The 22528-nt window shown below is 39.8% G+C and overlaps 1 protein-coding gene across 10 annotated transcripts in view; it reads left to right on the top strand.

Annotated features, from left to right (window-relative positions):
• Positions 1 to 8306: 8306 nt before the first annotated feature.
• The window catches only part of LOC118389526 (CUGBP Elav-like family member 5), a 294731-nt gene continuing 280509 nt past the window's right edge, over positions 8307 to 22528 (top strand). For 4 of the 10 annotated variants that reach the window (XM_052529678.1, XM_052529676.1, XM_052529656.1 and 1 more), the window contains exon 1: positions 8307 to 8842. In XM_052529678.1, coding sequence (XP_052385638.1) covers positions 8485 to 8842 — 358 coding nt within the window. In that variant the 5' untranslated portion in view covers positions 8307 to 8484. The remainder of the gene's footprint in view (positions 8843 to 22528) is intronic. The other 6 variants (XM_052529682.1, XM_052529677.1, XM_052529673.1 and 3 more) reach the window with 2 other exon arrangements.

Here is a 22528-nt window from a genome sequence, read left to right as displayed (position 1 = left end):
TGTCAAACTCATTCCACAGAGAGCCGAGTGTCTGCGGTTTTTCGCTCCTCCCCTGTTCTTGACTGATGAATTAAGGTTGCTGATTGGTAAGGAACTCCCTTCCTTCACCTGGTTGTTTACAGTAGGTCTCAATTGAAAGGAAAAAAAACAAAAACAGCAGACACTAGGCCCTCCATGGAATGACTTTGACACCCCTGTCTAAGGGGAGAGTATCTTTGAATCCCGAACCAGCCCCTCACCCCTACCACCTCGCTCGGAGGGCCGGTTGTCAGGTGTTGCTGACAAGACTCAAAGGGTGACTTGAGGGCGATCAAATAAACCCATGAACTTCAGGACGCACTGTGAATTGAATGATGCAATTCATGTTTCACATTTAAATAATCAAACAAGCATGAAATTCAAATATCCCCCCTGTCGTTTTACAAGATATAAACCTCATTAACAGTTAAACATTTAATTTGGGAGGTATTTCATAGGTTACATGTGTCAAGTATCGAAGTCAGACACAAACAAATACAGGTAACTCATAATTAAGCACACTTCTCCATTCCTTCGTGAGAAATTGCGTAAACTCAAAAGTAATGCAGCGTGTCATGGATACCACTTCGCCCTGATGCTTGCGGCATAGCTGGCTTGGTCCAAGTGGCTATCGAGACTCAAATTATCCCCTAAACCCGCCATAATTTCCACTCCTTTAGTTTGGGACACTTATGCATATGGTGGGACACTTGTGCATACGGGACACTTGTGCATACGGGACACTTGTGCATACGGTGGAGGCGCACGTGAATGTGTAAATGGAGGGCAGAAGGGAAAGGCATGATTTGATATTCAGCCTATGTGGGTAGGCTGTGGTCTCGCTCCCCTGCTCAGACGTTGCATGCGTCAAGCAATGGTTGCGTGCCACGTCTTCGACTATGCAGTCGGGCACCAGATTGCTGATATGATGAGGTTAGCTGAAACATAAAATACTTATCCAGGCATTGTAAGATCTGGCATGTTTTAGCAAAGTCTGAGCAGGGGAACACAACCATTATTTTGTCTTCATAGAAGGCTAGGCCTACCCATAGCCTGTTTCCTCAGGGTTAGTCTTTGGTTTTTGATTTCCTGGAGGAAATTAATTTGGTTTGTTTGTTTGTTCTGTAGCCATGTCACTTTTGCCAATTTTGTCAACATTATTATTACCTCAACCTTTGCTACCATAAAGCTACCATCATTTTTTGGGGGATCAAATAAAAAAGAATGTCACTTTATCCTTAGCCTCTTGCCTGCCTGACCTTACCTGATCGCAAGAAACGTTTACAATTTTGATGTCCACCAAAAATGTGCACTGAGAAAGAAGTATCAGGGATTTAACCGATGATGAGCCATCATCATCATCTTCACTATCCAACTACTGTCTTTACACAAGATTAACTCTACAGAACCCACAAGAGATTTAACCCACCGGTATACAAAAAATGCTTTTCATCTTTTGACTTATTCTTGTAGGGTCTACTGTGTAGGTTTGTGTCAATACAATGTATTAATGGATCTGTTGCAATTCATTTCAGGGTGCCTGTGTCTATAGGTTTCTCTATGTGCATCTGCTAATCTATTTTATGACAACCTCTGCCATGTTCAAAAATAAGAATTGAAAATTGGGGAATAAGGCTGAGGCAAACATGGCCAAATTACAGAGTTGTGACTAGAAATATGAATGATTAATTGTCAGCAACATTTAGTAAGGATGGAAAATAGAATTCCTTCTATTTTTAGAATTCCTTCAGGTCACAACAGTATATTGGTCTCAGATCATTTGGGATGGCAGTGGCCTGTGAAATCAAAGCAGTGTTCTGTTTCCCTCTGGTGGCAGGAAAGCCCAGGTGCAACGCACTCAAGAGCAACACTGTCAAAATAGGCACCTAGATAACGCCCAACTCAAATAATTAATCTCTGTAACTTCTTGTTTACTTACTTTAATTTAAGCAAGAACTGACTGAACTAATATGACTGGATAGGCTTAGTGTAGGCAAGTGTTGCTTCCATAGGTTTTCACTTTGTTGTGTCAGTACATCAAGCATTCAAGAAGAGATGCACATTTGAAATATACCTATTCATTTGAAAAGGGCCCACGACTCCTCAGCCCAGGTGTTTGCGGTCCCCTCTCAATTAGTTTGTCAATTGGTATGTGGAATCAAGTAGTGTTTGCTGCTTTACTCAATAGCAGAAGTGCATGAAGATGACGTCCCCCACGAGCTTGAAAAATAAAAGAGCCTCGCACTCTAGAAGCTCAGATGTAATAATTTTATAACCATTGTTTCAACAGACAACTGTAATGACAAAACCCGCAGGTCACTAATTTATAAACTTTGAAAGGACAGACACAGTCTGTAATCATGGCCGGCTGTGGCTTGATTTAATTGGTTGATTTACATATATATATATATATATTCTGCGATTTGTATGCACATTCTCATTGTGCAAAACTCCTTCACTTTTGAGTGATATCCTCAAGATTCAGCTGAGACAGAAATGCAAAGCAGCTTGTGGACATTTGGCTTTACTCCCACTATGATTGAAACACTCTTCGGCTAGACATTCAATTTATAGTCTACCTAGACCAATATGCTAATTTGTGAAACCGACGTCAGTGTGCTGCTAATAGACAGTTTATGCTCACAGAAGCAATTCTATGGTTAATGTATTAGTTCTTACTGGGTTAAGGTTTGGGATCGGGTTTTAAAACAGAAACAACTCTATGGTTAATGTATTAGTTCTTACTGTGTTAAGGTTTGGGATAGAGTTTTAAAACAGAAACAACTCTATGGTTAATGTATTAGTTCTTACTGTGTTAAGGTTTGGGATAGAGTTTTAAAACAGAAACAACTCTATGGTTAATGTATTAGTTCTTACTGTGTTAAGGTTTGGGATAGAGTTTTAAAACAGAAACAACTCTATGGTTAATGTATTAGTTCTTACTGTGTTAAGGTTTGGGATAGAGTTTTAAAACAGAAACAACTCTATGGTTAATGTATTAGTTCTTACTGTGTTAAGGTTTGGGATAGAGTTTTAAAACAGAAACAACTCTATGGTTAATGTATTAGTTCTTACTGGGTTAAGGTTTGGGATCGGGTTTTAAAACAGAAACAACTCTATGGTTAATGTATTAGTTCTTACTGTGTTAAGGTTTGGGATAGAGTTTTAAAACAGAAACAACTCTATGGTTAATGTATTAGTTCTTACTGTGTTAAGGTTTGGGATAGAGTTTTAAAACAGAAACAACTCTATGGTTAATGTATTAGTTCTTACTGTGTTAAGGTTTGGGATAGAGTTTTAAAACAGAAACAACTCTATGGTTAATGTATTAGTTCTTACTGGGTTAAGGTTTGGGATAGGGTTTTAAAACAGAAACAACTCTATGGTTAAATTCAGGCATTAATTCTGATTGGTTAACAGTTCGGGCATTAATTCCAATTGGTTACATTAAGGATTAAGGTTTGGGATAGGGTTCAAACAGAAAAACAATATCATGGGTAAATTTATCCATAACTCCATCTGCGACATTTAAAGCAAGCTACTGTAGGTTAAGGTATGGTCCGTTCTGAACTCCATTACCCAAGCATCCTTGCAACTTTGAACATAAATGCAAACTTCATCAAATGTAATTGACTGAGAAATGCAACTCAGATCATTAAACTGCATATAAGGATATTAATAGAAACGCAGCAATGAATGGAGAGTGCCAGTCAACCTCGTGGCCTACGGTTATTCATTCAGCAATTGAAAAGGTAGGTTTGCTAATGATGCACAGCTCTCATTCCATTTCCCAAAAGAAAGTGAGTGAGAGTTTGATGCGCTCATGCTACTGAATACAGTTTAAAGGACTTCATTCCAACCTTGATGGCCTAGGTCTACTTAGCTGATACAAGTACGAAAGCTGTTAAATGAATAATACCACACTTCGTTTATTGCTGTTCATCTTGTATATTTCAAATAAACCTGTTCTGTTTCCCATTTGATTTATTTCTGACAGAAACTCATAATTCCATGAGTCGGGTAACTGCAGTTCAGATGGCAGCAGTGAAAAGGAGGAGGGCAAAAACGTATGCCATCTCTATCCCTTATCTCTCAATACTAATTCATGTGTTTGCCCTGTGAAGTGTCTACCATTCCACTTTCACAAACCATTCATTTCAGTTCAACTGTACATTGATACTGATTGTATTTCACTAGTTTTAGCATCTTATTGAAACTTAGTCAAACAAACACCCGACTGTTGTTGTTTTTTCTCTCGTCAGGACTAGAAAGAAAGAAATGCCGCTACGTGAGGTTAGGTAAAGAGCAAGAGGTCTACAGTCTCAGATCACCCAGCCCAGAAGAACCATAAGACAGGGGACAACAGCTCTACCGCTGCCCTCATCAAAAAAAGAAGGAAGAAACCAGCGGGAGCAGGAGGGGGGCCTCCATACTCAGATGTATTTTCTTCAGGTATAATAATGGTTATGATTACCAAACCTTTGGAGTGAAATTCTGCTCTTTGAATACCACAGTTCCCACTAGGTTTTGCTTATTTAACAGTTAAAATGGGCAATCAAAGCCACTGATTTACAAACAGCCACATTGCTATAGGTCCATGACATGAAACTAGAAACTAGAAAACTCAGAAATATTAGACTTGGAAGAAGCTCATAAATAACTAAATAACTTTCATTTGAACTCAGAGGTTCCAAGTTTCCGACTTGTCATTAATGCAGCATAAAACCCGCAGACAGCACTCGAGCATTGGTTTGTTCTCTAGTGTTCTATGCAACCCTCTCTCTCCTCTGCAGATAGGAAAGATGAGGTACGTTAGGGTGTCTCTCTTCGAAGGCAAGGCCCAGATCGATATCAGAGAGTTCTACACCACTGACATTGGCAACCTGAATCCGGGGAGGAAAGGTAGGCTACAGTACAGAGACAGTGCTCTTTTCACATCTAGGCCATTAAGCTAGCGCTTCATAAAGGGCTTTGGTGCGATATGCCATCGTGTCACATTCATTTTCTTGAACAACACCTTCCAGTTGAGTGAGTGTGTTTTGCAATGCAGAACTAGAGTGCAGTGGTGAGTTAGCCACTGAGGGACATCTCAAACGCTGTACGCTTATTAGTCAGATGTACAGTTGGTGAATTTTGCCATGCCAGCTAGAGCATATAAGAATCATCCCCTAACAATGCAGTGTGCTCATCTTATCTTCTACAAAGTCAATCTCTATCATCCTCCCAACCCAACTCTTATTAGCTCGCAAGCAGAATCACTGAGTTGAGGTGTGTGTGGTGTATGATTATGCTGTAGGTTTTGGGTAATTGGGGCTTGTGTGTGTGTGTGTGTGTGTGTGTGTGTGTGTGTGTGTGTGTGTGTGTGTGTGTGTGTGTGTGTGTGTGTGTGTGTGTGTGTGTGTGTGTGTGTGTGTGTGTGTGTGTGTGTGTGTGTGTGTAAGAGTGAGCAGTGCAGAATGCTAAGTGGCTCCCTCAGCTGTCTGCCATGGCTCCCTCTGGGCCTCAGTCACTACAGGCCAGGCTGTGGAGATCAAGCTTGGTTGCCTCCCTGTACCGACTCAATGGTTAACAAGAAGCAGCATTAATGCTACTGTAGCGTGCTTTAAATTGTATGTAACTTTTTAGTTCACACTAATAGTACGGCCGCTATTGATTTCTTGTCTCAGACGTCCAGCCTGGCGAAACACTAATGGCAATGGTCAATAAAAATGCATGAACTGGAAGTTCTCACTCTCACCTCCCTTGCAGAATAGGACATCCACCCTTTAAAAATAGCCACTCAACATCCCTGCAGTTTAAGGCTAGAGCAGTAGCAATGTGACAACACAGGCTTCTTATCCAGGAGGCTATATACAGTATGAATGATGGTTGGCCCTGTATGTTTTTTTCTGCTGCACATGTAATCAGACCAAGGTGCTCAGCTGTCTGCCAAAACTATTCTTCTTTGACTGTCCTGTCCTTGCTAACTCCCATTGAGGTGGCCGGATAGATGACTTTGGAGTTCAATAAACGGCCACTTACGGCATTGAATGAAACCAAAATAACAGTGGCGGGTACAATTACAGAAATCAATAAGAAACCTTTGATCTTGTTTCAGGGTGCTGTGCGGCCGGCTATTCAAACATCTCAGACCAGGTTTAGAATGAGAAATGTCAGAGTATGCACCTTGCCCTGCGGTTATTGTATTGACCTTTCACGTCAATGTGGACCCCTACACACTCCCCTGGCTGATCTGTGTCTCCCACAAGTGTGCCGTGGAACCCGAAGCAGTGGAACCAGCTAAAGAAGATCATCCCAGACATCGACGCTGCGATCCGGAAGCTCTAGAACCCCTATGGTGCCCAACGGGCAGCCAAGACAGCCCAGATCGATTCCCTTCTACAGCAGTGAGCCTTTTGTCACTGACAGTATATAACTTAATTGAATTCACTGTTAAACATCTCTAATTAGTATACATCTGGTAGGTATCTTCAGTTAAAGACCTATGTTTTACTTACCTCGCTTTACAAAATAGCTCTCTTCTGTGTTTTAATTCTGTATTTAGTTGTATTTATTAGTTGGCTATATAAACCATGGCTTTAGTTGCAGAGAACATATGTAATTTGTTGACATCATTTGTAAATGGAGAGGATAAGTTAATACATCCTATATGAAGTGACGGGCTCAATGGCCATTTGTGTCAGGGTACTTTTTTGTTGAATTATGATAGCCTAAACTATGTCTCCTTTCATCTTTGGCAAATGCAGACATGTTTCTTGAAGTAATACACACAAAACTGTAGACTCCTTTTATAATCCAGAAGAGGGAGCAAGAAGCCAATGGATTTATCACTGCAATCAACTTTGCAAGACCATCAAGACAATGAGCAGGTAAAGGGACAAAATAAAAGATTGATGGTATGAAAATAAAAGTGGGAAGTTTTCATTTTTAACAGGGTATTGGCACATGTTTGTTTGCATTGAACGTTGCTGTAGTTCTTGCCCTGGAGATGTAGAGCATTATCTAGCCTATAAGAAACTAAATGTAAGCAAATGAAGACTAAAATATTAATTAAAAGGACAGTACCATGTTGTACACACATTTCCTCCGCAGGTGTCAAAAGTGGGATGGAGCTACTGTGAGGCCATCAAAGGCAAGCAAGTTTGTGAGGGACTTGAAACAGAGAAGTGCAATGGCGTGTTTTCTGAAAGAATGGGGTGGTGTAGCAAAGGAAGGAGGTGGGTTCAAGTCCTGAAAGGACTAGTCCCCCAAATGCTCGACATTATATAGGGAAATGTTGTGGCCTGCTGTACTGACGGCGGAATGATTCCCATTCCTTTTTGTATTTATTATTCATTCATATTCCGCCATGGCATTGATTTAAATGTTCAAAAGTCACATTTTTGTATGGTCTTCAAGCAGGTGTGAGAAGGGTGCAATTGCAGCTTGCAATTTGTGTTGTTCCTGCATCTGCAGGAACCCCTCTTTATTCTTCTATTATCGGTCCATTTTTAAGCTAGGACACGTAGGAGGCGGATTTAAGCTAGGACACGTAGGAGGCAGATGCCAGTTGCCGATAAACTCCACAGAAGAAGGGGAGGGGGCGACACCGGTAGCTAGCTATCTAGCAGTACACCGATAGACAGTGTCCTTCATCCCCAGCGGTTGGGCTATGTTTCTCCACAGTTTGGTTAACGAGTGCGTGGGCAGGTGTTCGGCAGGCAGGAGCGAAGGACACTTTGTGCAAGGTGCATACTCTGTGTGCTAGCCTAACTAGCAAGGAGGACTCCGGATGCAGTGTCGAAGAAACTCAGATAATACATTTATTTCCCCTTTGACCCACATTCAAAAGTGTCACAAGCATGCAGAAACCAATGGGGTACTTCAGGGGCTAGTGGTTAGAGCGTTGGACTAGTAACCGGAAGGTTGCAAGTTCAAACCCCCGAGCTGACAAGGTACTTACTTATCTGTCGTTCTGCCCCTGAACAGGCAGTTAACCCACTTTTCCTAGGCCGTCATTGAAAATAAGAATTTGTTCTTAACTGACTTGCCTAGTTAAATAAAGGTTAAATAAAAATAAATAAAAAAATGTTCATGCAGGAACAGATGGGATGCTTGAAGGGTGTTCATGAAGGAACCAATGGGATGCTCGGGTGCGTTCCTGTAGATTCAGGAATGCCCACATGCAGGAACGCCCCCAATTGCGCGCTGCAGTTGCACGCTATAGGCAAGTGTTGGAAAATGCAAAGAATTTGCACTCTGATGTTTCACTACCATACTGACATCTGCGGGTGTCGCTCGAGAGCGGTGAATATGGCTTTCGCTCGGTGGTTATCGCCCCTATCAACCCCCTCTCTTCTGTACTATGTGTGTGCGAGTTTGTTGTGTTTCGGATAGAAAGTGAGCCTGGTTTCCAGCTGAGTGCTTGCTCTCTCTCTCTCTCTCTGTGTGTGTTGTCATTATTATCCAGTCTGCTCCCAGCTCAGAATGGCCAGATTCACTCAGACTGAAACAAGAAGGCAGCAGCAACCACAGCAGCCCCATCCCGCTCACACCAGCCTGGTTTTCACTGGACCTGGGGCAACACCGATCCAACAACCACTACTACTTATCCCTCACCAGCACCAGTACTCTCAGATCACATTTCCTAAACCCATGAACGGGTCAGAATCCATTTCAATTCATCCGGAGAGCGGCAACATGAAAGACCAAGATGCCATAAAGCTGTTTATCGGGCAGATACCGCGGAACCTAGAGGAAAAGGACCTGAAACCTCTGTTTGAACAGTTTGGGAAAATCCACGAACTGACTGTTCTGAAGGACCGATACACCGGCATGCACAAAGGTAACGTGTGCCCCCATTCCCCAAAGCAAACGGCATATTGCGAGGCCTAATACAGCTGTATGATTAGAATATTTTGTACAAATGTCTGTCGCATCGGTGGCGTCTTTTGCATTAAGCACCAAATGTTTTATGCATGTTTGACTAACTCAACGTTTAACTCACTAAATGATTGTTCATAATTGTAGTCAGAATGAATGCATCATATATGCATGATAAAAAACAATTTAATAATCGTTACAAATACTCGTGGTCTCATGTTCCCAAATATTCTAACGTGGCAATGAATGGGCATGCACATAGGGAGATTTCATAGTTCTTTTGGTCTCACGCTGATTCATAGCCTATTGTTTTTACGCATACTTATCCTAATTATTTGAATGTTTTCAGATTTCTAACGATGTGTGCCTAATATTTCACGAAATGTATTCAATTTAATTGTATTTTCATAACTCTCTCTCAGAACTGGGCCAGAGGCGCTTAAAAGGGATGCATTTTTAAAGTATCCCCCAGCCCGTCCCATCTTTTACGATCCCAACACGACCAAATCAATTCGGTGCCAAAATGTTACAAAACATGGACGGAAGGACTGTCACAAGATGACAGACCTCGATACCGCACGAGCAGTGGTGATGCTGCTAGTGTGAAGCTAAGTAAGGTTCGTGATAGTGGATGTAAATTCGCGCACCAACAAAAAGAGAATGTTAAGATTCGAGATTTTCCATTGCAGTCGGGGAAAGTCGTCGACGCCATTTAACTTTACAATGGTGGTGGTCTATTAGGCTGTGATAGTGAAAGACGTTGCACTATTCATCATCGTCAGTGTTAGGGCATCATCTTCATGGGAACTGTAGCCACCAATAAACGAAAGATTCTGTTACGGTATTATTATATTCACACTTTGATGGGCAAGTGATAATTTAGCCTAAGCTGTTTTCCATAAAAAATCTATTGGTCATGATATGTCCAACGTGTAATTAATTCTTAGCCTAGATCAATAGCCTACTTCCTACATCAATAGCCTACATCCCATGGATTTAGTGTAAAACCAAAATGCACACTTCCCCACTGTCAGACACCAAGCTCCAAAACCACTCATTATAATGCTATATTTTAAATAGGCTAGCCTATTGTTGTGTCTACAATAAATCAATAACACAATGCCACAACAATTGTGATTCATTCTTAAATAAGGCTAAAATAAGATGTAATTCCATCCAGGTAAATTGAAATTTGCACCATGGTAGTTGATAGTGATAAATGACATTTCGATCAATGGGAATCAGGCCCCGTAGCTGTCTATGGTCCTGACAGCCCAAACACTTTATGCAGGAAAGGATATGGCAGAATTGCTTGCTTTGTGACCAAATGACAGTCAGAGATATCCCTGTTTAGGAGATACATGTCTATGTGATGTTAATCAAAAAACAAGAGAGGTGAGAAGTGCGGGGGGCAGCTTTAATCGACATTCACGTCGTCGGCACCCAGGGAACAGTGGGTTAACTGCCCTGCTCAGGGGCAGAACGACATATTTTTTACCTTGTCAGATGGGTGTACAACAATCAACCCAAACCCATGTTTTACATTATCCACAGGTGAGATAAGGAAGGTCAAATTGTAATCACATTTGTAATTTCTTATGTCCAACCGTATTTGCTATAAGTGAAGAGCCACTCCTAGAATATGTCCCTTCCAATGTCTTTCTGTTAATGAGGTGAAATAATAGCCAGTAATCATTCAGCTCATGCTCTGCTTAATGTCTGTCTCACCTGTGGTTGGTGATCAAAAGTCAGAGGTCAATAGTTTGAGAGGACCCTACGTCCGCACTTAAATATGGCCATCATTCCAATGTGAGTGGTGTGTGTGTGTGTGGGAGCTAGCGTCTCTATGTGTGTGTGCACTTGTGCTTATAATAAAAGTATTTATCAACATCCCATATCTGGCATTAGTTGTGTGTAAGGAGTAAACCATTATTGTACTGCATTGCATAATGACTGCAGTACTTGGTACTCGACAAATTGTTCTGTGATAATTGAAGTCGGCCTTGAATGGTGGCGTGCGTATGGAAGATATGAGCACAATTTCTCAGTGTGTCAGAAAGATGATTCAACGATGAATCGACATAACTTGTAATGTCAACAGCTAATCTGTAGTTTACAATGTACAGGCTCTTTCTCTTCAGTTGAGATATTTTCTCAACATTTACATCCTACTTTTCTTCAGCTTTAGCTACTGTCAATTAAAACACGTTTTTGAAAATGTTATGTGTAAGAGCTTTCAATAACAAGTTGTTTTTGCTTTTATTCACAGTACTGTGGGTTTTTGCATTTGGGCTGACCAAGCCCTTGTTATCATTATACCTTTTGTTATTTTATTGTAAGGAAGTCTCATAGGCATTTTACCTTAAACTAACGCGTGACTAAATATTACTAAAGGTCAAACATTGCTTCCTAAATTAATACATGTAAATTGATAGATTTTATTTGGGATTTTTTTAAAAGTTAGATAACACCAAGGATTACTCTTGTTGGTGAACATATACTGCCTCAAACATGACAAGCACCATCTCTGCTTTATGTGATAATTATATCAAGCTTAATTACCTATCTCAACAACTCATTTGATAGATTAGATGGCGCGTTCTCCAAACATTAATAAATATGATTAGTACTCACATTCAAGGAAACAATTTCAGATGTCAGTCCCAAAATATTAATATCAAAGTCAATTTCTATTCATGAATATAAATAGCCAGGATTTAGTTGAATGAATGTATTTGAAATGTAATCCTGTCCACACAATTTCCAGTAAGAAATCATCCCAGTACTATTCCTCTGCACTTCACTGGTTATTCTATTGTCAATGCTTTATAAACCTAAAAGGATTATGAATGTCATCTAATAGTAGAATTATTCCTCAAAATTACAGACAGACACACACACACGCACACACTTTCCCGAGCAAAATTGTGTTCTTTGAACCAAAAAGGTCCTTACATATACTGAGTAGTTGTTGTTCTGTGTCATATTCAGTCATTTTGATGGTCATTATATACATTGTCTATTGTGTTCTCCTCCCTTCCCTCCCTTTGACTGATTCTTCTGGTAATCCATCAGGGAAAACAAGGAATTAGTTTGTAAAGCATGATAATAATGTGTGGCCATAATAACTTGACTCGAGAGGATTAGCAAATGTGCATTGTCTGAAGCTTCAGCCTCTTGGGTGATCAGCTGCTCGTCTCCCTAAACAGTGGCTGCCTTTGCCAATTAAAAATTCAGTCTAGTCTCCCTCTTCAAATGATTAATTCTGCCTGCACTGTCGATGGCCTGCCAATTATTGTCGCCCAATTGGTATTTCCTGATGTTGGATTTATCACTCAGTGAAACCTTCTCCCGTTGGTCTTAATTAGGCTCCACTCACACAACAGGCTTTCAGTTTTATATTTGTTGTTTTTCTCTGTGCGAAGGCTACCTGAAGGTTGCAATTGTATTTTTCTTGGTTTACGTATGCTGACAGCTTTATGATTGGCAGACTCGCACATGAAAATCCCTCAAAGCCATTTTTGAATGTGTTTATCTGTGGATTGTAAGAGAGTTATTGTTGCATAGGGGTGACCATTTTAGCAGGTCCACCTTTGAATACAGATACACATTTCTGGCGGGGGGGGTTGTAAAAATTTCCTCGACCAGCAATTAAAGAATTGGTAATGAATAGCTGTGAAGACCGGAACACATACACACAAACACACACTTGATGAGAGGAGGAGGATGGGTGATGGCAGGAGTGATTCAACACACTGGACAGGCAATACAAACACGGGTGCCCCCATCTGCCTTCCGTTGCAGCCGAGTATCAATATTAAGCTAGTGTTGGGGGATCATTGTGTTAATGTATTTATAAATGGACCAGAGATATTGCCGTAGACCCCAGCCAGGCAGAAGCACATTAAATCATAGGAATAATCTAATGAAATATTTATTCACGTTGTATTTTTTTCTACCCCTCTGTGATGGATGGGTTCCACAGTTGGGGTAGTAGCTCAGCAATAAGGGAGAGATGGAGAGTGGCAGATTCAAGCTGTATGCTTCTGTAAGAGCACATAGACCCACCAAATCAAATGGTATTAAAAAGAGACAAGACCAGTATCCCCAAGGACCTTATGTAACAGTACCAGTGTTGACTAAAGTAATCTAGTAATCTCCAGTTTCCAAACCTCTCATATTTGATTTCAAGGGATGCTCCTCCATATTGAAGCTGTTAATATGGAAAGAACTAAGGATCACAGCGCCGCACCGCGGTATGACAGGATCCCCTCTGGGAAAACAGATGGGAGCAAATTTACTTACATACCATAAACTGAGTTGTATGTACCATCCCAGCAAACCGGGAACATTCACAGAACATTAGCTAAGATTCCCATTAAGTTCTTGTTAGATAAAACCTAACATTAGGATGATAATAGGGTTGGGCGGTATCTAGAAGTTCATACCGTTTCTGTACCATACTAGGGTATGCAATATTACCAGAGGTGCACGCAAGGGGGCGCTATAAAAAATAATATATATATATATATATATATATATATATATATATATATATATATATATATATATATATATATATATATATATATAACCCTCATTCCAGGGTTTTTCTTTATTTTTACTATTTAGAATAATAGTGAAGACATAAACACTATGAAATAACACATATGGAATCATGTAGTAACCAAAAAAAGTGTTAAATAAATCAAAATATATTTTATATTTGAGAGTCTTCAAAGTAGCCACCCTTTGCCTTGATGACAGCTTTGTACACTCTTGGCATTCTCTCAACCAGCTTCACCTGGAATGCTTTTCCAACAGTCTTGAAGGAGTTCCCACATATGTTGGCTGCTTTTCCTGGTACTAGTCAAAGTTTGGACACACCTACTCATTCCAGGGTTTTTCTTAATTTTTACGTTTATATTTTTGTTCAGTATAATTTATTTGACACATCTTAGATTATCTATAGTTATACTTAACTTATAAGCAGTGGCGTAGCACGCACCCCGCAGCCCCCATATTTTTCTGGAAAGACCTTGGTATGCGGTATATCGCCCAGGCCTAAATGATAGCATCCCAAAAACATTCAAAGAATATTTCGGAACATTTTCTCAAAACACAAAATCTGTCCAATCGTGCTGATGATTATACAATGTTTGTATAAAATGTTTTCCCGATGTTGCAATAACATTCCCAGAACACATTTAGTCTGTTCTTTAAAGGTTCCCAGAATGTTTCATTAGGCTGTGGGAACAGTCTGGTGGAAACATTGCGGGGACATCACAAAAGATATGTTCCCAAAACACAAACTGTCCAGTTGTGCAGATGAGTACAGTATACAACATTTATTTTAGGTAGAGGTGGGTAGAGTACTGAAAATCTGTACTTAAGTAAAAGTACTGTTACTTGTAATTTACTCAAGTAAAAGTAGCCGTTTTAAGAAACTACTCAAGTAAGAGTTGAAAAGTGTCCGGTCTGAAAATAACTAGTTACACAAATTTAGTTTGTGTTACGCCCTGACCTTAGACGATCCTTTAAATTCTCTATTTGGTAGGTCAGGGTTTGACTAGGTTGGGAAATCAGGTCTGTTGTACAGTTTCTTATGTTCTTATTCAAAGTTGACTTAATATCTATCAATGGGCTCAGTTTCATAAACGGTACCCGAAACATTGGAGTAATTTCACAAGTTCAACAGCGTCAATGAAAATACAGTTCATAATATAATTAAGTACATGTGATGGTGAATGCATACTAAAACGATTTACACCAAGTGTGATGTTTCATTTTATACTTGGAATGAAATACCAAGGAGGATCTGTCAAACATCAATCAATATTGAAATGTTACTATCAATCATGTTACCAGTATGCAAATCAGACACATTTCAGCATGGAATTAAACATTAAGGTAAGTATTCAGGTAAGAATCATATAAGTAATAAATAATCAAACAGTGCAGATATCAATTGCCATAGTCAACTCAATCATATTTTTCCTGCCAAGGCACAATTTACTCTTCCGATCCTCTCCTTCTCAACACCCTCGGTTGTGCTGCTGCAAGCTATAAATAAAAAATAAACACATAGAAATATATATATTTCTAGGAGCTAGAAAAAGTATTAGTCAGCCACCAATTATTTAGTCAGCCACCAATTGTGCAAGTTCTCCCACTTAAAAAGATGAGAGAGGCCTGTAATTTTCATCATAGGTACACTTCAACTATGACCGACAAAATTAGAAAAAAAATCCAGAAAAATCACATTGTAGGATTTTTAATTAATTAATTTGCAAATTATGGTGGAAAAAAAGTATTTGGTCACCTACAAACAAGCAAGATTTCTGGCTCTCACGGATCTGTAACTTCCTCTCAAGCCCATAGAAAATCTTTGGAGGGGGTTGAAGGTCCGTTTTGCCCAGTAACAGCCCCAAAACATCACTGCTCTAGATTAGATCTGCATGGAGGAATGGGCCAAAATACCAGCAACAGTGTGTGAAAACCTTGTGAAGACTTACAGAAAACGTTTGACATCTGTCATTGCCAACAAAGTGGATATAACAAAGTATTGAGATAAACTTTTGTTATTGACCAAATACTTATTTTCCACCATAATTTACAAATAAATTCATAAAAAATCCTACAATGTGATTTTCTGGATTTTCTTTTCTCATTTTATAATAATAATAATAATTTTGTCCGTCATAGTTGAAGTGTACCTATGATGAAAATTACAGGCCTCTCTCATCTATTTAAGTGGGAGAACTTGCACAATTGGTGGCTGACTAAATAATTTTTTGCCCCACTGTATATGGCACAGAAACCTACTGTTCCACTATACATGTATGTGTTATAGGCATTGTCATAAAAACAGAATCTCTCACACACACACACACACACACACACACACACACACACACACACACACACACACACACACGCACACACACACACACACACACACACACACACACACACACACACACACACACACACACACACACACACACACACACACACACACACACACACACACACACACACACACACACACACACACACACTGCAATGGAGTGGGAGGATTATGTGCTGGGCTGACCGGTTGATCTAGCTAATGTTCATTTAGCCAGCTTATCTAGTGGCAACCTCATGTGATACCTAGTTAGCTATTTCCACACACATCTGATTAGTCTGTTCTGTCTCTTTATGCCAATGACAAGTTGGCTAGTAAACTTAGCCAACAAGCAAAGGTCATATGGGAAGCTACAAACATTGTCAGATTCTGTGGTCGTCAAAACAAACTATCTAGCTAGTTAGCTACCTTGCCATTTCATTTGCACTGGCCCTCAAAACATAATTTCAACAGCAGAATTATATCAGATGAATACTTATCTTACTCCAGAAATATATAATATTACAAAGTCAGAAGGTAATTAAAGTGAAACTTACCTCTGATCGGGTTTGGATAAGAACCCACAAACAAAACTCTCCTTAGGAGTAAAGACATATGTGCTTCACTTCAAGAGCCATGGTGGAGATACGGGGTTTGACGGAAAGCTTTGAGAGCCAATGGACTTAAGTGCTTTGACACATTTTTTTCAATATATTTCATTGGTCAAAGGGGTCGTGAAACGTTCTTACAGAACCAATAGTATCGATTAATGTAAAAAAAAAACAGGTAATCACAACGTTTGGAGTGACAAGGTTTTCATCTCACAACGACGATATGATAATGCAAATCTGTGTCACTTAAGTGATTTGGTCAAATATAACGGAGTAAAAAATAAGTTAATTCCTTCAGAAATTGCTTGAGTAAGAGTACAAGTACATCCCACAGAGAGTAACTAAAAAAGTACTAGTTCCTACAAAAATGTACTTAAGTACAAATAACGCGTTAATTGTGGCGCGTTACTACCAACCTATGCTTTTAGGGTGCAAAAAACAGTCACCTACAGTATCTTACAAGAACATTCCCAGAATACATGTTGTCTGTTTCTTTAGGTTGTGGGAACATTGTGGGGATATAACAAGAGATAGGTTCCCAAGACAATAAAACTGTCTATTTGTGCTGACATTCAGATAATGTTTTTATCAGGATGCAAAAAAAACATTATTTTGATGTTTCAAGAATGTTGGACGAACAGCCTTTCTGAGTTCTTTTAATGTTCCTACAACATTTTATCAGATTGTGGGAACAGTGTGGATACATTACAAGAGATACAGTGCCTTCAGAAAGAATTCATAACCCTTGACTTATTCCACATTTTATTGTGTTACAGCCTGAATTCAAGATAGATAAACATTTAAAATAAATATCAAACATCTACACACAATACCCCATCATGACAAAGAGAAAACGTGTTTTTAGAAATGTTTGCTAATTTATTGAAAATAAAATACAGAAATATCTCATTTACACAAGTGTTCACACCCCTAATTCAATACATGTTTGAATCATGGCAGCAATTACAGGTTTGAGTCTTTCTGGGAAAGTCTCTAAGAGCTTTTACACCTGGGTTGTACAATATTTGCACATTATTCTTTAAAAAATTCTTAAATCTACGTGAAGTTGGTTGTTGATCACTGGCGAGATAGACATTTTCAAGTCTTGCCATAGATTTTCAAGCCGACTTATGTTAAAACTGTGGCTAGGCCACTCAGGAAAATTCAAAGTTGTCATCTGTCGCCTTGTGTTTTAGATTATTGTCCTGCTGAAAAGTGAATTTGTCTCCCAGTGTCTGTTGGAGAGCAGACTGAACAAGGTTTTCTTCTAGGATTTTGCCTGTGCTTAGCTCTATTCTGTTTCTTTTTATCCCCCCCAAAAAACTACATAATACTTGCCGATGACAAGCAAACAAATAACATGATGCAGCCACCACCATGCTTGAAGATATGAAGAGTGGTACTCAGTGATGTGTTGTACTTGCCTAAAACATGACGCTTTGTATTCAGGACATGAAGTTAATTTCTTTTCCACATTTTTGGCAGTTTTACTTTAGTGCCTTATGGCAAACATGATGCATGTTTAGGAATATTTTTCCTCCTTCTTTTCACTCTGTCATTTAGGTTAGTGTTGCAGAGTAACTACAATGTTGTTGATCCATCCTCAGTTTTCTCTCATCACAGCCATTAAACTCTGTAACTGTTTTAAAATCACCATTGGCCTCATGGTGAAATCTCTGAGCGGTTTCCTTCCTCTCTGGCAACTGAGTTAAGAAGGATGCCCGTGCCATTGTAGTGACTGGGTGTATTTATACCACATCCAAAGTGTAATTAATAACTTCACCATGCTCAAAAGGATATTCAATGTCTGCTTTTCTTTTGTAGTCTACCAATAGACACCCTTCTTTGCGAGGCATTGGAAAACATCCCTGATCTTTGTGGTTGAATCTGTGTTTGGAATTCACTTGACTCAGGGACCTTACAGATAATTGAATGTGTGGGATACAGAGATGAGGTAGTCATTCAAAAATCATGTTAAACACTATTATTGCACACAGAGTGAGTCCATGCAACTTATTATGTGAGTGGTTAAGCAAATGTTGTCATAACAAAGGGGTTGAATCCTTATTGACTCAAGACATTTTAGCTTTTCATTTTTTATTAATGTAATTCCACTTTGACATTATGGGGTATTGTGTGTAGGCCAGTGACGGAAAAATCAATTTAATCCATTTTAAATTCAGGCTGTAACACAATAAAACGTGGAAATGTCAATGGGTGTGAATACTTTCTGAAGGCACTGTATGTTCCCAAAACCTTTAAAACATACCCAAAATATAATTCCTACTTTGAGACGCTTGATACGGTCCCCCTTGTTGTATTTTTCATGATCTGAAAAGCAAAATAATCCTAGATCAGCACTCAGTCTTGGTTGCCTTGTAAATATGGGTCCAGATGTACGCAGCCTTACAGCCTGAATTTATAATGTATGCAATTTAGATTTTGTGTCACTGATTTACCCACACAATACCCCATAATGTGGAATTTAGTTTGTAGAACATTTTAGAAATTAATAAAACATTAAAAGCTGAAATTTCTTGAGTCAATAAGTATTCTACCCCTTTGTTATGGCAATGAGCCTAAATAAGTTCAGGAGTAACAATGTGCTTAACAAATCGCATAATAAGTTGCATGGACACATTCCGTGTTAAATAATAGTCGTTTACATGATTTGTGATATGACTACCCCACCTCTATACCCCACACATACCTCTGTAAGGTCCCTCAATCGAGGAGTGAATTTCAAGCAAAGATTCAACCAAAAAGACCATCAATGTTTTTCAGTGTCTCGCAAAGAAGGGCACCGATTGATAGACGATGAACACCTCTTTGAGCATGGTGAAGTTATTATTTAGGCTTTGGATTGGATAGTGTATCATATACCCAGTCACGACAAAGATACAGGTGTCCTTCTATCACAGTTGCCGGAGAGGAAGGAAATTGCTAAAGTATTTCACCACGAGGCCAATGGTGATTTTAAAACAGTTACAGAATTGAATGGTTGTGATATGAGAACTGAGGATGGATAAACAACATTGTAGATACTCCACAATACTGTGTGAATACTTATGTAAATGAGATATTTCTGTATTTCATTTTCAATACATTGGCAAAAATGTCTAAAAACATGTTTTTTGTCTTTGTCATTATAAGGTATTGTGTGTAGATGGGTGGAAAAAAAGAATAGTCAATACATTTTCAATTCAGGCTTTAACACAAGAACATGTGGAATAAAGAAATACTTTCTGAAGTCTCTGTAAAGAGGATGGGTGAAGTGATTGTGAACAACCTAGTTAACAGTATGTCCTTGGATTAGTTATGTCTAATAAGGCCAAAAAGGAAGCATTGAATACCTGATTGACCATACTGCCACGGCTATATACTGAAGAAACAAGCTGCAAGGAAGCTTTTCTGGTCGTGCAGAGGACAGAAGCCCTGGCTTGGCAACCAAATATTGCAGGTTCAAACCCCACATGTGCAGATTGTCAGCATATTTAGTGTAAAAATGATGGTTGGGTGTGTATGATTAAATGTGCTACAAATTCAAATGCTATGTGTCTCTATCACATTCAAATGTGACTTGTTACATCTGGAGAGAAACATAATTGCTATGTATTTCAATCTGCATTAAGTTGCTACAATTTTGCATGCTGAGAATGTTGTGGAAATATTAGCTAAGACTTAAATATGACATTTTCTAAATGTTCTTGAAATGTTCTGAGGACCTCCAAGACAAGGTAATATGTATATTGGCGTAAACATCAATGGAATATTATGTTAAACCTATAACAAATATGCTATGAATGTCATAAAATGGACTTATTTTGGAAATTCAGGAACATGTGTGAATGTTCTGTGCAACCTATGTGAATAATACAAGACTATTAGTGCAACATCCTAGACAACTCCCACAACTTAATGAAATGTTCTGGGAACCTTGAAAGTACTTAGACAATGTGTTCTGTCAACATTCTTACAACATTATAGGAATATCCTGTGCAACCTAACTTAAACGTTGTATGAATGTCATCACAACTGAGCATATTTTGTGTCTTGTGAATCTCTTGTAATGTACCCATACTGTTGCCACAACCTAATGAAATGTTCTGGGAACCTTTAAAGAACTTAGAAAGGCTGTTCTGTCAACATTCTTGCAACATCAAATTAATGTTTTGTGATACTAACATTATCTGAATGTCAGCACAACTGGACAGTTTTAGTGTTTTGGGGACCTATCTCTTGTCATATCCCCACAACCTAACATTCTGGGAACCTTTAAAGAACAGACTAAATGTGTTCTGGGAACTTTTTTGTAACATCAGGTGAATGTTTTTTTGCACCCTTAAAGAAACATTGTAGATTCATCCACACAACTGGACATTTTTTTTGTTTTGGGAACATGTCTTTTGTGATTTCTTCACAATGTTCCAACCAGACTGTTCCCACAACCGAATGAAACATCCTGGAAACCTTTAAAGAACAGATTAAATGTGTTCTAGGAATGTTCATCAGGTGAATGATTTTTGCCCCCTAAAAGAAACATAGAATAATCCACACAACACTGCCTCTGACGCCTCCTATTACACCGGCTCTGATGCTCGTCGGATGTGACAGGGCTTGCAAACTATCACAGACTACAAAGGGAAACCTCGGGCAAGAGCTGCCCAGTGACACGAGCTTACCAGACGAGCAAAATACATTCTATGCTCACTTCGAGGCAAGCAACACTGAAACATTTTGTGAGCACACCAGCTGTTCTGGACGACTGTATGATCACCCTCTCCGTAGCCGATGCGAGTAAGAACTTTAAACAGGTTAATAACATTCACAAGGCCGCAGGGCCAGAAGGATAACCAGGACACGTACTCAGAGCATGCACTGACCACCTGGCAAGTCTCCTCACTGACATTTTTTAACCTCTCCCTGACCCAGTCTGTAATACCTACATGTTTCAAGCAAACCACCATAGTCCCTGTGCCCAAGAACGCCAAGGTAACCTGTCTAAATGATGACCGCCCCGTAGAACTCACATCTGTAGCCATGACATTCTTTGGAAGGCTGGTAATGGCTCACATCAACACCATCATCCCAGAAACCGTGGACCCATTCCAATTTGCATACCGCCCTAACAGATCCACAGATGATGCAATCTCTGTTGCACACTACACTGCCTTTTCCCACCTGGACAAAAGGAACACCTACGTGAGAATGCTATTCATTGACAACAGCTCAGTTCAACACCATAGTGCCCTCTAAGCATGGGTGGCAGGGTAGCCTAATGTTTATAGCGTTGGACTAGTAACCAAAAGGTTGCAAGTTCAAATCCCCAAGCTGACAAGGTACAAATCTGTCATTCTGCCCCTGAACAGACAGTTAACCCACTGTTCCTAGGCCATCATTGAAAATAAGAATTTGTCCTTAACTGACATTCCTTGTTAAATTAAGGTAAAATACATTTTTAAAAAGCTCATCACTAAGCTACAGACCCTGGAACTGAACACCTCCCTCTGCAACTGGATCCTGTGCTTCCTGCCGGGACTGCCCCTGCTGGTGAGGGTAGTCGACAACACATCCTCCACGCTGACCCCCACACACGGGCTCCTCAGTCCCTCCTTTACACCTTGTTCACCCACAACTGTGTGGGCTCGTACGACTCCAACACCATCATTAGGTTTGTCAAAGACACAACGATAGGGAAGAGGTCAGAGACCTGGCAGTGTTGTGCTAGGACAATAACCTCTCCCTCAACGTGGGCAAGACAAAGGAGCTTATCGTGGACTACAGGAAATGGAGGACTGAACACGCCCCTATTTACATCGACAGGACTGTAGTGGACTGGGTCGAGAGCTTCAAGTTCCTCGGTGTCCACATCCCTAAGGACCTATCATGGTCCAAACAAACCAACACAGTTGTGAAGAGGGCACGACAAAGCCTCTTCCCCCTCAGGAGGCTGAAAAGATTTGTCATGGGTCTTCAGATCCTCAAAAGGTTCTACAGCTGCACCATTGAGATCATCTTGACTAGCTGCTTGATATACATCCAGGACCTCTATACCAGGTGGTGTCAGAGGAAAGCCCCAAAAGACTCCAGCCTCCCAAGTCATAGACTGTTCTCTGCTACCGCACGGCAAGCGGTACCGGAGCGCCAA

The sequence above is a fragment of the Oncorhynchus keta genome, chromosome 1 (genome assembly GCF_023373465.1).
Source record: "Oncorhynchus keta strain PuntledgeMale-10-30-2019 chromosome 1, Oket_V2, whole genome shotgun sequence".
Classification (NCBI taxonomy): domain Eukaryota; kingdom Metazoa; phylum Chordata; class Actinopteri; order Salmoniformes; family Salmonidae; genus Oncorhynchus; species Oncorhynchus keta.
Note: the sequence above shows the minus strand (reverse complement) of the source record. Positions and strands in the feature narration are given on the sequence as shown.